We start from the raw sequence: 18,908 nt of genomic DNA on the forward strand, positions 1-18,908 counted from the left end.
GACAACGTTAGTGTTGGATATATTGACTTTTGACACATTAATGAGATTCTTATGGCTTTGAATGCATTTATGAGAATCAGAATGATCACACTACTCTCAGTCCAAAGCATGAGCCTTTTTATTAAGAATAAAATCCTTTTTGCCTCTTTCAGAGTACTTGGAGTGAGAAAGAAGTTAGAATAATCTTTTTGGCTTACATAGTTGTTAGCATGTAAGAACAGGACATGAAACAAAACAAGACATGATCTCGTCTCCAGGTCCATGCTTCCATTTTTAGAATACCAGATGGTCTTACCATCTTCAAAACAGAATTACAGGCAGCATCTCATTTCCATGATTTTCTTGTTTGTTTTATTATTTTGTTTAGTCTCTTTGATATAGTAAGTTACTTTTTTTTTTTTTTTTTTTTGTGGTAACCATTTTTCCTTTTCATTATGTCTTTGTTTGGTTATGCCTCCAATAGTACCATGCCCAGGTAGGTATTATATAGCATGAAAACATGACCTTCCTGGATACATCAACATTTCCCTGCTCACTGCTTAATGTGCGTGTGTGTGTGTTTGTGTGTAGAGGGTGCTTATATTCTAGAATTATGGATTTATTCAACTTTATAATTAGAAGAAGTAAATGTAGTACTAGAACTAAAGTCTATATGACCTGACCCAGACACAATATGACTTTGTTTTAACTGTCATATTGCCACCTTGTGGTTGAAAATACACTAGCATTGTCTTTGCAAAACACCTAAATTATTGTTGTTATGTGCCTTGAAGTCAGTTTCGGCTCATAGTGACCCTGTACAGGGTTTCTTAAGCTGTAAATCTGTACAGAGCACAAAGCCTCATCTTTCCTCCTGTGGAACAGCTGGTAGTTTCAAACTCCTGACCCTGAGGTTAGCAGCCCAATTCATAACCACTATGCTACCAAAACTCCTGTGCATAATTGGAGATGATAGAAAAAGGTTCTCAAATGTAAAAAGGTACAAGGATATGAAAGAATAAAAATATGTACAAGTTAATGAATAAAAATACATCCATTTTCTGAGTAGTTGGACTTTGTGTCTGTTTAATCTCATTATTGCTTACAAATTTAAAGTTACTCAAAGTCAAGGTAAAACACTGAATAACTAGCTACAGATGAAGTCCTGTTTAATGGTTTAAACTCACCAGCTACTCCTGTTGTTGTTGTTGTTGTTAAGTGCCGTCGAGTCGGTTCCGACCCATAGTGACCCTGCACAGGGTTTCTAAAGCTGTAAATCTTTACGGGAGCAGAAACCCTCATCTTTCTCCCGCGGAACAGCTGGCAGTTTCGAACTGCTGGCCTTAAGGGTTGCAGCCTGATTCGTAACCACTACGCTACCAGAGCTCCTTTCTAGGAGACCCTATATAGGGTCACTATGAGTCAGAGCTAACTCAACGACCCTTAACAACAACAGATTAAATCATAAAGTGACTTCATGTATTAAAACAAACATCCTGAAATGTTTGGATATTAACTTATTACACAGAGTTGTACAGCTCCATTAACTGAATGTCTAATAAATATTGCAGTTTACAAAGATGGTTATACTTTTCCATGAACTACAAACCTTCACACTACCTAGCATGTGTTTACGAAGCATTTGCACCTTGTTGTTGCTGTTGTTAAGTGCTGTCAAGTTGTTTCCAACTCAGTGACCCTGGATAGAGTTTCTGGGGAGCAACTGGTGGATTTGATCTGCCGACATTGTGTTTAGAAGTCCAGTCCTTATCCTACACTGCCACACCAGGACTCAAGTTGTACCAAAGTGAAAATAAATAAATAAATAAATAAAGACCATAACAAAATGTTTGACACATCTTCTAACTGGATAGCAAGCAAAGCTTTGCATCAATGAGAGTCTCAGTGGCAAAATGTGTTCAATGAACAGTAGGACTTCTGACTCAGTGAAAATAAATGATAACACTATTGCAAAATATTTGAATTGTTTGTTATGTTTTAAATCAGAGTGGACAGTTTCTGATGCAGGGACTTGAATTATTTAAGACCACTGGTCTGGTCATTATTATTGCATGGAGGATAATTTATCCACTGATGGAATACTCTAACTCTGTTTATTTTTTTAAAGTAGGTTCTATGACAGATCATAGAAAAGAAGAACAATTATACACTATAAACATTGTTTAAATATTCTGTTAGCATTTCAGAAGACAGTAAGTAGGGAGAACTACAATAATTATGGAGAAAGAGGCATTTAGACATAATGAGTCCTGCTTCACTGTTCTGCTTCCCTTTCTGTTTCTCCTTCTCTCCTCTCTTGGTCTGTTGTTGTTGTTAAGTGCTGTCGAGTCGGTTCCGACCCATAGCGACCCAGAACAGGGTTTCCAAGGATGTAAATCTTTACAGGAGCAGAAAGCCTCATCTTTCTCCCACGGAACAGCTGGTAGTTTCGAACTGCTGACCTTGTGGTTCGCAGCCCGATTCATAACCACTATGCTACCAGAGCTCCCTTCTCTTGGTCTACATACCCAGATATTTCTCTTTCTGTCTGCCTTTCCTCCTTCTTCTCGCTGTGTTTTTCTTTTCTGTGAGTTTTAGGAAGAAGAAAAGATAATACCACTCTGCCTCTAACAGTTCAAAACGAACTGAGATCCTGGTGTTAGGTTGTTGTTGTTGTTAAGTGATGTTGAGTCAGTTCAAACTCATAGCAACCCTGCACAGGGTTTCTGAGGAGTGGCTGGTGGGCTTGAACTGCTGATCTTGTGTTTAGCAGTCCAATGTTTATCCTATAGCATTACTACAGGAATCCTGGTGTGGGATCCAGTTGTTGTTGTTAAATGCCATCGAGTCAGTTCCGACCCATAGCGACCCTGTATTGGGTTTCCAAGGAGCAGCTGGAAACTACTGGCCTTAGCCCATGGCACCACACCAGGACTCCATGGGATCCAGTAGATGGATATAAAAAACATCATTTTACCCTTAAACTGTGTACTGAAACCAAACCTGGAAGGCCTACCTTTCAGTTAAATAGTGGATTGGCTCATAAAATAAATAATATTACCTATGGGAAAAGTCATCTTTATTACTGATACTACTTTATTACTGTTTGCACACTATGGCTTCACATTTACAGCTAAATGGTTCTGTAATATCACAGTCCTGAAATGGACAGACTTGTCCACTGGCCATAGTCAATATGTGAGAGTAACAGTTAAGACCTGAGCACTTTTTTGAAAGTTTGATATTTACTTGGTGACAGCCACATAAGTAGATTTTATTTGGAGTATCTTCATTTACCATTCAGTATGCATATGTTACCAGCCAACCTAAATGACTGTTTCCTCCGTGAGAGCTATTCTACTTTTCCAGTCCTGTACTACTTAGTGCCATAGCCTCCACTTACTCTTATGAAGAAACATTTTTCATACTGTACTACGCTGCCTCTTGACCTTTTGTACTGTTTACTCATGTAAGTCCAGCACTTTTTTAAATGTGCAAATGTTTGACTTTTAAATCTAAGATTGTTGTTGTTGCTAAGTGCCATCAAGTCAGTTCCGACCCATAGCGACCTTGTATAGGGTTTCTGAGGAACGGCTGGTGAGCTTGAACCATTGAACTTGTGTTTCAAACTGACCTTTTTGTCCAGCGCATTAACTTATAGTGCCACATGATACAATAAACAAATCTGGACTCAATAGAAACTGCTTCATAAGGAGATGGTCGAGTCTATAGACAAGCCATATGATTTCAAGAGGTTGGGTGTTTTCCTGTATCTCCTCCCATGGGCCAATTCAAAACTAAATAAAGAAAAACAGAATTTTAATAGTTACAATTGACCTACTGCTGCCTGCTATGCCTGGTACAAAGTGCATACAAGTGAAACTTAACTATTTTTATGGTTTAAAGAGGGGACTTTTTTTTTTTTTTTTACATCCACCAGTTTGGAAGGAGGTTTGGTGCTATAGTGATTAAGTAGTTGGCTGCTAACTGAAAAGTTGGTGGTTCAAACCCGTCAGCCTTCTGTGAGAGACAGATGTGGCAATCTGCTTCTGAAAAGATTTCAGCTTTGGAAACCCTGTTGGATCATTCTTCTCTGTCATACAGGGTTGCTTTGAGTCAGAATTGATGGCAATATATTATCAGTCAATTGAGACAAACTTTTACTGAGATCAAAGACTCTTCTCCCTATAATATAATCTTTGTCCCAGCCTCAAATTCAAGGTCATGTAAAAATTAGTTATAGTAGTCTGCATCCTATCTACAAAGTAAATCGTCAAAAACCAGGGGCACAATTGTAAACTTCAGTCCTAATATAAACTGCCTCCACGTCCTGTGGGCTGAAACCTTTGAAAATGAATTTACTAAAACATCCAGGATACTTTCTGCCTTGCCTGTTTCAGAAGCCTCAGTATTCTCCAAGACCTTAAATGATATAAAATAGCTAATCCCCAAATATATTTAGATTTCATTTTATTATAAACACACAAATGTGTATAAACACATAGAATTAGATAGTCAGCTCTTTTGTTCGTGTCAGTTACCATCTATATACTTGGAGTCTACTTTCTTTGATATAAATCTGGCTGTAAAATAGAAATGACAAGACCTTAAATTACTTATGACATACCTACAAAGTTACAGTTTCCTCAAGAATCATTAAAGTTAGCTATATTAGTACCTTCCAAAGAAAAGAGTATATGGCTCATAAAGTTAGAGTTTTGAATAATGAAAAAAAAAAATTCCTACCAAAAAGCTATGAAAACTTGACATTTAGTCCATAATTCTGCTTTACTGGCCTAATAACTATTAGCAAAAAGTAAATGAAAGTTTGCTTCAATAAATATTGTGATCCTCGCATACCTTTCCTTTTTCTTTTCCTAATGGGCTTTGGGTTAATATTCTAAATAGCAATCATTAATTCTTGGATTAATATGTATAAAGTATAGTTTAAGATACCAATCTATATATCCTTTGACTGTGCAAGTTGATGAAGAAGATCTGATACCATATCTGTGAGAATGTCAAATAGTTTTTACCCATTGCATTTGAGTATTTAAATAAGCACTTTGAAATTTTGATTCACCAAAAATCTAAAGCAATCATGATTAAGACCTAAATCCCATTTTGAAGCCAAAGCTCATTTTTGGGTAGTGTCCAATGGCAATTTGTTTATTTGCTGGCAGGTGTGTCTGTGTTCTAGTCTGGTGCTTAGAAACGGTTTCTTGTGCTCTTGCATCTCATTGCCACAGCAACAAGCATTCTTTGGTTCTTCACTCACCACACACAGGACATGCAAAGGGAACAGTGCTCGCCTTTGAAATAATAGCGTTGATGGAAAACACCAGAGACAAACAAGAGGAACTCCACTTCCGCAGGAAGCATGCGTCTGTCCCCAGTTCATCACACTCTGTATCTTCCAGGGGAATTTACCACCATTCAGTCATTCAGTTTGGAGAGAAGGAGAAAGAGCCATAGGGAGAGAATGGAAAAGAAGGAGCAAAAATGAAGCCTGTGCTTTCATTTTATTCTTCTCTCTGAGGGCAGTCTACTTCTGCCCCAATATTTTTCTTAATTACAGGGAGATTAACATTTAACACAGATTTAAGCAGTCTAAACTGGAATTATTTCCTGGTGAATTTCTTGTGCTGGCAGTAAGCGAGTGGCAGTTGCTGGTTGCAAACATTTCTGGGAAGAAAATGAATCAGATTAAGAGTATCAAATTTTAACTTCTGGAATCCCTTGTGCCCTTGCCATTGAGTGGTAGGAACCAGTGAAAAGATGTGTTAGTTTAACTCTTGGACAGAGAGGTAGGGCAACACAGAGACCTGTGTTTCCTTCTCCCACAGTTGCAATTTATGTCCCCCTGGAAGTTGCACGGTTAGCTAATAGCACACTTTTTTCCACTCTCCTGCTCGGCTCATCATTTCATCCTCCCAACCCCACCACTGCTGTTGGTATATGACCATGGCCTCCTGCCAACCTACCAGCCTTCGATCCTTCAGTTCCGACAGGTCTCACACCCTGAGCCATGCCTCCTACATGAGAGACAGTGCCATGATCGATGACACAGTTGTGATCCCCAGTCACCAGGTACGTGATTTGTTTTACTTTCATGTCTTTGCTTTATGGAGAACCTTTAGGTATTAAATGATGCTGGAAAGGTCCAGAGGATATTTTTAATTGAAAAACAACAACAACAACAACAACAACAACAACAAGAAGCAGTCTTCATTCAGTTGATAAACTAGAATAAGAGATTTGAGGGTTTTTGTAAAATGTAAGCAGTTCTCACTAGCTTATTGCTGTAACTATATTGAATTCTTCTTTGGAGATTATTATAATGGTCAGTTCCTTTATAAAATCCCCATTGACAGAGAAACAGGTAGGATATAGTTAAAGTGGAAGTTGTATGGTGCAGCTTAAAGTGTATTTCCTAATACTTGAAATTATTAGCCATTAGAAAAGACTTGAAGTCAAGGCTGAAATATTTTATTTTTAGGTATGATATGATTTTATCCGTTTTTATTGATTTGATATAGGGAAGCAGATGGGTACATACTCTCTAAAAACAATCACTTCTGGGTTTATGTTAAAAATTTAATTTACGTGGGAATGCATTATGAAAGATTCATTTCAAGCCAGTCAGTTGTTTTCAAATGAAAGATTTTCCATTTCCACCACCTTCCTGTGATACCACTTTTTAGATTGCATTGTATGTTACTTTAATTGAAAGAAAGTATTTTTATATATATATAAAATCCAGTGTTCTTTGTGTGCAGGTGTCAACTCTGGCCAAGGAAGCAGAAAGGAATTCTTATCGTCTAAGCTGGGGCACTGAGAACTTAGACAACGTGGCTCTTTCTTCTAGCCCTATTCATTCAGGGTGAGTAAATCAATATTATGTATCCAGATCAAGAGGTAAAAAGAGATGAGAGTGAAAATAACAGCTTTGTCCAGTAGCTTTAGCTGATGACTAGCTTGCAGTGGAAGTGAACTTTGTTTAAACTTGTAAATAACATTGCTTCATCCAAACAAACAAACCAGCACAAATGGTTGAATTCAGCATAGAAAACTTATTGTGTAAAATAACTAGTGGAGTTGAGTCACACAGTTTGATACTAACTAGAATATACCAATGACCTCCTTACTGTTCACATGTTATCGTAAATATACTTACAGAGAGAAGGGCAGGATCATTTGCTTTCTAAAAAGTTTCTATTAACTAAGATTAACTGATCAGTTCTTGGAAATAAATTTGTTTATTTAAAATAATGTTTACTTAACAGAAACTTGATTTGCACAAATTTATAGAGGAATTCAAATATGAAGTAGGAACATAAATAAAAAGAAAAATTTGAATGTATCCAAGCATCCACAGAATATGTATAACACTATTTAAGAGAGGCTCCCTATTTATATTAATTCATCTAAAAGTAGGTCTTTGACTTAAATGCTTTAAAACATACTTAAAGTTGTTATTAACTTATAAGAATTCAATTATAGGAACTATATAAATTCCATAGAGTTACAAATTATAGCACTTCACAATTTCTTTCTTACTTAGTTTTGATAAGTAATATAGAAACTTCATAATCATACATGAAAGTCCAGCAAAATACATCTGTGAGTAATTTTACTTATGATTACTTATGATGAAACCAAGAAAATCCAGTGGTTAAATTAATCACTTAAGATAAACATCTTTTAAACCTTGGTCTCTAATAACCTAATTTTTCTGATAATTTCAAACATTCACTCTTTTTTTCTATGAACTCCTACCCATATTTTACCTAATTAAATATGTTAGTTGAAACAATTGTTCCGAACTCCTCTTCTGTAATCCCAAGAACTATTTTGAGTAATGAAACTTTAAAAAACAAAACAAAACGTATTTCTCTTTTCAGCAAAGCACTATAAGATACTATATTTAAAATGTTTAGACTTCTTAGTCTAATCTACTAATAAAGAATCATAGCATGTAAATTAATTATACAGATACTGAAAAATAATCTTAATCTCTTGTTCTCATTAAATGAGTAAATGCTAACTTCTGCTGCAAGAGTTGCTCAGGGGTAATGAGAAACCAATTAAACCTCATTCACATTTACAACAGTACGTAAGAATATAGAACAACAACAAAAGGTAAGAATATAGAGACCAGCCATAATGAAGAATTGAAAGTCTCTACCCAGCCTATGGAGTCCTGGTGTGACACTGTAGTATCAGCACTGGACTGCTAATGGCAAGGTTGACAGTTCAAACCCACCAGCTGCTCCTTGGAAACCCTAGATTTGACGGCGCTTAGCAACATATAAAGTGACACCAGCCTATAAAGTGACAAAATTATTTTAAGCAAAATGTGATTTAACTATGAATGTTGTTGTTGTTATTAAATGTTGAGTCCATTCTGACTCACAGCAACCCTGCAGAGAGTTTCCAAGGAGTGGTTGTTGTGTTTGTACTGCCAACCTTACCATTACCAGTCCAGTGCTGATCCTCCAGTGCCGTACAGGACTCCAACTATGAATTGTTGTGAATAACTGAGTTAAAATATTATGTTAATATTTAAATTTAATAAATCATTTAGAAAAGAAATTTCTTAATGGAATCCTATAAATTACTGAAGGACACTAAAATACTCAGTTTAAGTACATCAGTATGCTACTCATTGCATAATTTTTATGGTTAATTACTTGTGATGAACCAAGAAAATCCAGTGGTCAAATTAATTACAAATATCTTTTAAACATTGGTCTCTAATAAACTATTTTTTTTTCTGATAATTTCAAACATTAGCACTGATGACAAATTATTAGCAACTTTGAATCACCTGGGAGTTTAAAAAATACCAATGCCCAGGCCCCATCCTAGACCAATCACATCAGAACTTCTGTTGGTGAGGCCTTTACATTGGTATTTTCTGCAAGAGCCCACAGTCCAGATATTTTAAATAAACTGTTCAAAAGGAATGCCTTGCATAATGAAACTTTGATTATTGGTGAGGGTTAGGTAATTCATGTGCACCTAATCTCTTCCATTCATGTACACATTAATTCTTCATACATTTAACAAATTCTCTAAGTATAAGACATTGTGCCAAGCTCTAAAGGAAACAGATAAGTAAAACCTAGTCCTTACCTTTAAGAAGCATGGCTATTTGTGTTAGTTTAAGGTAGATGACACTTCAGCAGTAGAAGACAGATTCACATAATGGTTAATTATGCTTTGGAGTGGGCGTGCTTTGGAGTGAGACCAGTCAGAAACACATGCTGGCCCAAATACTCAGTAGGTGACACTAAACAAGTTATGTAAAATCTCTACGTGTCAGTTGTAAGATAAGTACTGTATTATTGATCCCATAGAAGATACAACATATTTTAAAACAGATAGTATTTTTCCTTAGAGAAAATAAGTACTCAATAGATCACAGCCATTGGGATTGATATAATCCCTATACACAACTTCCACAAATTTCCTATTAGTTATGCACAGTATATTCTGAATCCTCTAACTGACATTATCATTGCGGTACCTATCACAATTAACTCATCATTTTTATCAGATAGTTTTATCACCTATTATCGCCTCTACTCTATATTACAATAAACAATGCAGCACATGACTCTTGTAGGAGATGAGGTTCCCTCTGAGAGCTCAGTGATTCTGAGTTTCATAATACTGAAAAGCTTCCATGTATACAAACAGCATTTATCTCTCCATATCATGTAACAATGCTTTCTTGTTATTTTATTCATTATACACCGAATACCGGAGTCTGGTGCCTGGTGTGGCAATGTAGGATAAGCACTAGACTGCAAACCATAAGGTCAGCAGTTCAAATCCACCAGATGCTCCTTGGAAACTATGTACAGGGTCACTATAAGTCAGAACTGACTCAGCAGCACTTAACAACTGAGTAGTAGTTTTTATTTTTTACAGATCTGAGTTTTTCATTAATTGACAAGATTCTTGACCCACTTCTTCAAATTCTGACCAAAATTTAAACATTGTAAAACATTGATTTTTTTTTAATACAAGGGATTACAAGGCTATTAATTTTTATGCAGATGTCACTAATTTGTGCACATAATATTCTATTAGGTTCCATAGAGTTATAGAAGGTATAATTCCCGCCAATACGTACGTAGTGCTGGTGATTTTATTTGACCTCTACTTTAAGTTTTCTGTGACTAATGACCAGGTGTACAGGAGAACAGGTGTTGGCAACTTAAAAAATAATATGTTCTGTATGATATGGAGCCAATATCTGGCAAAAGAAAGACCAAGGGATTGTTTTACTGATTTAAAATGAATTTAACTAACATTTTTTTTTTAGCATAAGCAGTCATGAATACATAAACATAAACTTAGGAAAGAATTTGAATTTTGCAGTTCTTCATTTCAGAAGTACATGATGAATTAATAGATGTAAAACAGAATTACTATCAATAGCTAATTTTGTAATTCATCTTATATTTCAAAGAGTTCTTACTTTTGCAGTTTTGTAGCACTGGTCAAATATTTCTATGATGACCAATTACCAGCAATTAAATTTCGTACTCAGTCATGACTTTGTGTACAAGATGATATAATAACCAGAAGACCATGAGAGGGGGACCTTTTAAAGGATTGCTCTTTCATGAAAACGTGTTGAATCTATATTTCATATAAAAGAAACTGATATTGGAAATGCAAGAAAGACTTTCTCATTTGACAGCATAGATGTTTACATAATCACCTGAAGCAATTAAGTTAGTTGTCCATGTATTTCAGACACCCTAGTTTGTTTTAGGTATATGACAGTAATTATTTTAGATGAAGAACAATGTTTCTATAATAAGTAGCAAAACTATTTTATAAGAGTTCATTTTCTGGTTCAGTATACATTGCATATCATCAGATATGCACTGTGAGTGATATGGTACTCTATAGCCAATTGACTTTGATTTGGCTCCAATTGAAGGCAACCCTACGTATAGAAGTCTTTAAAAAGAGAAAATTTGTAGATATAAGAGATATGAAAGGTAAAACTGTCAAGGGAGATTAGAGACTATAACTCATCCCCAATGCAGGGAATGAAAGTTTTGAAAAAAGAAATAGAGACTTTGTTTTGTAGTTTTTAAATTTCATTGTTACGTACTCTGCTTTATAGTTTATGCTATTGTTTGTCATTGAAGTTATACTCTAAACTGTACCTTTTCTGTGTGCATTTCTTTTGTAATCGCCCAGAAGGGCATCACCATTATTTTGAAAGTTTTGAAAGTCTGAATGAAAAGCTGGCGAGTCAAAACTTTGTTCATCAAATCAGAGACTATGGAATTGTACTTTTTTTGGAGCTTCTTTGACACTTAGATTTTATTAAGTGCCCCCACAAGGTAATGTTAAAGAAAGCAACAAATTCCTTTTTAATGATTTTGTGATATGCCCAGTACTCTAAATTGACAGTTGCCACAAACCCAAAGCCCCCTGTCCTTGCTCTTCTCCCAGCATTTGCATAGAGCTGTAGTTCATTTGTTACTTCCATCCTTTTTCAATGAATCCTGTATTAGTATATAAGCAATATATCAGTTGAAAGTCATTTCTGATTTCCTTCTTTAAATTTCACTTTATCCATGCCTTCTCTGTGCTAAAGTCTCTATTCTGTTGCAGCCGTGCCTCTCCATGTTTTGATCGTGACAACAGCAGGTGAACTTCTGCATAATTCCTTTTCTGAACATGTTACCTATTTTTCCCCCTCTTTTGCCACCTTCTGCATTCACTATGCCTCAGGATGCTTTAGTGTGAAGATACTTAGCCAAAGAATTAAAGAGATTCATGTTCTCTAAATCTAATTGTCAAATCTGCCTTTCTCTAAGATGAAATGGGTATTTTTTATCTCATTGGAAATTAGATAACATTAAGCTATAATTAATGAGGACCTATTGGAAAGGCCTGTCTTGGTCATAAGTCTGTATCTGTCATCTTTTTGTGTGTGTGAGAAAAAAATACTACCTAGAGCTGAAAAAATTTATTCTCAGCAATTGTGCACATTAGCTGAGCTATTTTTAAGTTTTACTAAAGGTTATGATTTTAAGTGGCAGTTATTTTTTTAAACCATATTCTAGCAGAGCCAAAGGCTGAAGGTTAATAATGGTTTATTAATAGTGCATTTCTTTGCTTTCTTGGTTTAAATGCAACCTTTTGATATTTTGAAAATTGTGCTATAGAGTGACTTGGTAGTCAATTTCCTCAATATTTCCATTATTCTCTGTTATTTAGATAGTTATTTTTAAAGGTTGCAGTCAGACTGCTGATTATAGGTTCTCATTATATAATCACCCAGCATGGTTACTACAAATTATCAGTCTACATATAAGACAGTTCTATATTCTCATTTGTGAAAACTTTTATACCCATAATTTCATTTTTTCTCAAACACATAACAAATATTATGTTTCTAGGTCTAAAAAAAGATTGATAAATAATTACATGGCAATTTTAATAGATTTAGGCCATATTTTTTCAAATAAATTTTCTATCAATTTACCAGTTTATGAAATTTGGAGAATTTGCAAGTGTTAGGAGAATTATAAAGAAAGCTCATGAGATGGTTTTCTCACAGAATCTCATAATTCAGATTTACTTTGAGACCCTCTAGCTATGTGTATGTGGATCACTGAAGCATCCTGATGAATTATTTTTCCTCTATTCTTTCACCCAATAACTAACTCTGAATGCTGCAATCTCCTTCCTGTTCCCAACTTATGATCCTGGATGAATTAAAAGTAAAGCTAAAATTAGAAACATTTTGGGTAGAGGATGTAGTCCTCAAAAGACTGGAATTCTTGTTTTATGCTGCTTCCTCAATAGCATGTACCTGTTTAGCTAACCAAATTGTGTCCTTATAGGCAAGTCATATGCATAATAATGGGGGGTTGCGTTTGCTTTTATCTGTTTTCAATTGTGATAACATCATATCTCACAATTTAGAAAACTTCAGTAAGAATTTCTATTTTGCATGATTGCTGGCCTTTCTTTGGAGATTAAAATAATAATACAATTAATACTGAGTGTGTTAATGTGATACATTTTCTTTTTTTTTTTTGCCTGTATGGTCTTAAGTCAGTACTTAGTGCACTGTGTATATACATTTCCTGCAATATAACTTTTTGGCTGTGTGTCCATACAGTGATAATAATGTATACTTACTCGGATAATAGTTTCTTTCCCACTTAGGGACTCTTCCTGAGCATTTGAAATGGAATATTTTAACCAGGTTTCTTAACATTGGTAACAGTAAACTGCACATAGACTTTAAGCATCGGAAAGCCCTTTGTAGATGATTTATTGAAATCTCTCATTTTATGGATCAGAACACTGAAATCTATAAATGCTAAGCGATTTGCCGGAGATGTCAACAAAAATTCATGACAAAGTTAGACTAGACCCAAGAAAGAGCCTGGTACTCTTTGGATTTCTCTGTGTTCTCTGACAAGTCTTTTACATACTTTTTTAACATAGCAGATTTTATAAATGAATAAAAGCTGTAATTATATGAAACTTAGAAGCACAGTTCCTGGCTCATAGTAGGTACTCAATAAATGATAGTTTCTCCTTTTTTTTAAATGTATGGTGCTGTAGGATAAACACTGGACTGGTAAGAGCAACATATTTGTATTATTTTGCTGTACTTTCATTTTGTAAAACATTCAGAGAAGACAAAATCATTTAGATATGGTGGTGATGGTGGTTGTTTGCCACTGAGTTGGTTCCAACTCATAGTGATCCTGTGTGGGGTTTCCAAGACTGTAAATCTTTACAGGAGCAAAAAGCCTCATTGTTCTACCATGAAGAGGCTGGTAGACTTGAACTGCTCACATGCGATAAGCAGCCCAGCTCATAATCTACTGTGCTACCAGGGCTCCTTAAGGAAAAATAACTGATGGCAACAAACATTTACAGATTATTTATTTACCTACTTATTATTGGGAGTCTTAGTGTGGTGCTGTAGGATAGCACTGAACTGCTAACCACAAGGTCAGCAGTTCAAACCCACCAGTGCTCCTTGGAAACCCTATGTTGTTGGTGTTGTTATGTGCCATTGAGTCAGTTACAACCCATAGCAACCCTGTATAGGGTTTCTGAGGACCAGCTGGTGAGCTTGAACCACCAATCTTGCAATCCAGAACATTAACCCACAGTGCCACACTAGGGCTCCTGGAAACCCTATAGAGGGTCATTAACAGTTGGTAACAACTCAACAGCACTTAATAACAACAACACTTATTTAATTCTTCCCATAATCTTATTGATGATATGATTACCTAGGGTAGAGTTGAGCTCCAAAACATATGCCATCACTTCTACACGTGTTGAGTTACCTGTTTGTTTTGTTAGGTGCATAGCAGCCCTGTGTGCAACAAAACGAAACACTGTGCAGTCCTGTGTCATCCTCTGTGTCAGTCCTAGTTGGTGCTGTGTTTAAGCCCATTGTTGCAGCTACTGTGTTAGTCTTTCTACTTGAGGGTCTTCATCCTCTTGTTCACTAATCCTGTATTTTACCAAGTCTAATGTCCTGGTGTAGCGCTGTAGGATAAGCACTTGACCTCAAAACCAGTTTGAGGTTCAAACTCACCAGCCATTCCTCAAAACCCTATACAGGGTCACTATGAGTTGGAACTGACTCAATGGCACTTAACAACAACAATGCTGTTTTCAGGTACTGGTCTCACCTGATAACATATCCAAAGTACATGAGATGAAGTCTAGTCAACCTCACTTCTCAGCAATGTTCTAACTGTACTTCTTCTAAGATACTGCGTTCCTTCTTCTGATAGTCCTTGGTATATTTAGTATACTTTGCCAACATCACAATTCAAAGCCATCCATTCTTCAGCACTCATTCATTGTCTGGCTTTTGTATGCATATGAAGCAATTAAAAACACAATGGCTTTGGTTAGGCAGGCACACTTTGTTTTCAAGGCGACATCATTGTTTATTAACACTTTATATAGGTCTTTTGCAGCAGATTTACCCAATAGGGAATACCTCATTTGATTTCTTGACTGCTGCTCCTGTGAGAGTTGATTGAGGACCCAAGTAAATGGGAATCTTTGATAACATCAATCTTTTCTACCTGTATTCTGATGTTGCTTAATGGTCTAGTCGTGAAGATTTTTGTTTCTTGTTGGAGTATAATCTGTACTGTTGTCTTTGATTTTCATCTGTTAGTGCTTCTCTTAACTTTCAGAAGCAAGTTTGTGTCATCTGCATATTTACTTCAGTTATTTTAAACTCAGAATATTCAGAGATAACCTTGTTTCACGTTTAGTCTACTGACAACATGAGAAAAGTGTCTTTACTCAATAATCTATACTCATACTATGTCAATTTCATGACACACCTTCAAACCTTTCAGATTTTCTGTGGTATATAAAGGTAGATGGCCTTTTAAAATATATGTTTTGCTTTTTGAAATTATTTTATACATCCCAGAAAAATGATCGAATAATTCTGTTACCTGTCCAAATAGTGGCACTTTTTGTTATGCTGATTTTTTTTAACAAAAAGCATAAGTCTTTGCTCAATTTTTTATTATAAACTATTGGGATATAACTGAATAACAGTTTACTTTTATCTGACACACTATTCATCAACACCTAGATATACACTTGAATCATTATTTTTCTTATTCCCACTTATTTGAAGAAAATACTTTTTAGTGTGTAGTTGTGTAAATTCAACTGTTTATTCTGCAAATGCCTTGAGTCTAATTTGTTTAGAGCATTTTTTGACAACATTTACTAACAGTTGCCATTAATTTTGACTGTTAATATTTAGCTTTATGTCGTTGTTCTGAAGTGCCGTCAATATGGTTCCGACCCATAGCAACACTGTATAGGGTTTCCAAGGGCAGCTGGTTAGCTTGAACCGCCTACCTTGAAGTTCAAATGGCTTTGCAGTCTGGCAGATTAACCCACAGCTCCACATCAGTACTCCATTTAGCTCTATAGTATTTTTTATAGTATTTAGCTCTATAGTATCTATATTTTTGTTTTTCCTTAAGGTCTTTCTTTCTCAAAAGCCCACCCCCCCATCCCTCTCTCTTCTCTTTCTCGCTCTCTTCCCTCTTTCTCTCTGTCATCATTTGTTTTGAAGTTGTGAGGCACGTCCTTGCTATGTAAAAATTTTCATTTATAGACTAGGTCCCGTGTCTTTTCCTCAATAATCGTAGAAAACGAATAACAAATACACATTCTAAAGAACATACCCTCAATAGTGCCTGTTATGTTTTATTAGTCTATACCACTTCTTTTAATTGTTAAAAACCACAAAGTCTTTTTTTGGGGAACTTAATTTTTCTTTTCTCTGATTTATGCTTATTTGTGCCTTAAGTTTTCCAATTTACTTTGAGTTTCGATACAATGCTTAAGTATTATTTCAGATCTATAATTACACAGAGACATTGAAAGGTAAATTTATCTACTTGAAGCATTGGTCTTTACATATTTTATTTTGATTTCCTAGACTTTGGTGTTTCTTCTTATAATTTTTACTACTAATAAAACTGTTTGTTTTAGTTGATTTAAACTCTTGGTTATTTTCTCCTAAACCTCTATTTTCCCATTTTCTCCTAAACCTCTCTCAGAGCAATAATATTGTTATTACTAAGTGCTGTCCAGTCAGTTCTGACTACCAAGGATCCCGTATAGGGTTTCCAAGGAGCGCTTGATGAGTTTGAACCACCAACCTTCTGGTTAGAGGGTCGATGCTGATCCTACAGCACCATACCAGGACTCTGAAATATAGGTCTCTAATGTTGGAGTTTGAATAGGCTTATAGAAGACTATTTAACATTAATTAGGATGATCTTTCTCAAATGTTTTCTTATTTAATAAGCTTAAATATTTGAGTTTAGTGATTTAAAGGAGGTCCGACTGGGTTGATTATTCAGAGACCTCAAAATTAAATTGCTTCCTATTTCAGTCTTCTTCCTTCCTTGTTAAACATAAATGTATACGTCTCCTCACAACTTTTTCATTTTCTTCTTTCAGCATTTATTTATGGAGGATTTACTATGTACTCCACCCCCTGCTAAGCACTCAGGGATACAGGGGGAACCGTGGTCATTGCCATTATGGCATTTATATGACCCCATTTATGGTTATGATTTACTCCTCATTGAAAAGTAAGGGATTCCAAGCAATGATGAAACCATTATGTGATGCCTGACCTTAACACTGTGAGCATCTCAGAAGCAGCAGCAACTGTGTCCTTACTTTCAGGATCCTCACATTATCAGACATTGCTTGCAAGGGAATTTGGAAATGCAAATCATGGAGCAAGTGGGAGCAAAAAGAAGACTTACAAAGGAGCTGTCAGTGACATAAAATCAGGGAAAACACTCAAACATATGATTCACTAGACACTGTTACTTCAGTTTACTCTTTAGAGACTATTCCTCTAGAAAATAGTCTGCATGGTTTTCTAGATGGAGACTTGATATATAGACTTCAAGCCATCACTGGAGTCCTGGTGTGATACTCTAGGATAAGCTCTGGACTGCTAACTGCAAGTTGGCAGTTCAAACCCGCCAATCCCTCCTCAGAAACCCTATATAGGATCACTCTGAGTCGGAACTGACTCAATAGCACTTAACAACCACAAAAGAAAATCACTGACAACCATCACTGGGGATGCGGTGGCTCTGAAAGATAAGCACTGGACTGCAAATCACAAGATTGGTGGTTCGAGCCTACCAGCTGCTCTGCTAGAGAAAGATGAGATTTTCTGCTCCCACAAAGTTTTATAGCTTCGGAAACCCTATACAGGGTCACTATGAATGGAAACTAACTCTAGTGTACTTAACAACAACTAAGCCATAACTCGAATAAATATAGAACAGATGTAATAGTTTATGAGCCCCTGTTCTGCTCAGCAATGGAGATGGTAACAAAAGATGACAAAAATCAGAGAAAGCATTAACCTTAATCATATATGAACAAAAACCATTGCAATGAGGTTAGAAGCAGCACTCATTGAAACTAAGTTAAGGTCTTCCTATATATTTTTAACAAAATTTAACATAAATACAGGCACACTCCAAATAAAGAGTGTTAGTGTGGCACTATAGGATAAGCAGTGGACTGCCATCTACAAGCTCAATGGTTCAAACCCACCAGCCACTCCTCGGAAAACTTTTACAGTTTCACTATGAGTTAGAACTGACTTGAGGGTCCCTTCACAACATAAAAATAGCATGGGGAAATAGAAATAATAAAATAGAAAAAAAATGGATAACTATTTTGATGTTTTACCAGTTCTTTCAGTCATGTGAGCGAGTACATTATTTAAAAAGTCAGAAAAGAAATTGCTTAAAAATTCATATGGAAAGACTAGTAATAAGGAAAGAGCTCACATTTTCTTACTGCAGAAACATCAACAAGGACCAGAAATATCAACACTTCAGAACTGAACTATTGACTTCACTCGCTGGTTTTTGCCCCATACAATGTAACTTAGAGGGCTGGGGATGAATGGCAGGTTGAGGCTGGCTCCTGCATGTGGGAGAGACTGTGACACCTTTTCTTGTGGCCTCATTCTGCATGACCTGCTTCAGACAGGCACTCTGGGCTTCTTCGCATCTGTTTTAATTACTATCAACAGGATTTTATTTAAGAGCATGCTAATTGAATTCTGTGTTCTGCTATGCAGAGGATGCTGTTTTCTCTCTGCGTCTCTGAAAAATAACATAAATGTATTGTGTTTCTGTCCCATAAATCAGTCTGACAAAATGCCTTTCAAATGCTGTAAATATTGTCTGTATAGTATCTAGGTGTGGTGAGTCTGATGTTGTACTATTCAGGTTAAACAATCAATCGATCCATAATACACCTGCCTCTCTTTCCATTTTGGTTTCAAGACATTGCAAATGCAATCAACATTGAGT

At 35.8% G+C, this 18,908-nt stretch overlaps 1 protein-coding gene across 1 annotated transcript in view; it reads left to right on the forward strand.

Moving 5' to 3' along the window:
- The window catches only part of ANK2 (ankyrin 2, neuronal), a 514,556-nt gene that overhangs the window by 427,961 nt on the left and 67,687 nt on the right, over positions 1–18,908 (forward strand). The window contains exons 24-26 of the mRNA XM_006872258.1: positions 153–162; positions 5,967–6,069; positions 6,759–6,862. Coding sequence (XP_006872320.1) covers positions 153–162; positions 5,967–6,069; positions 6,759–6,862 — 217 coding nt within the window. The remainder of the gene's footprint in view (positions 1–152; positions 163–5,966; positions 6,070–6,758; positions 6,863–18,908) is intronic.

This window comes from Chrysochloris asiatica, unplaced genomic scaffold (genome assembly GCF_000296735.1).
Source record: "Chrysochloris asiatica unplaced genomic scaffold, ChrAsi1.0 scaffold00188, whole genome shotgun sequence".
NCBI classification, from domain to species: Eukaryota; Metazoa; Chordata; class Mammalia; order Afrosoricida; family Chrysochloridae; genus Chrysochloris; species Chrysochloris asiatica.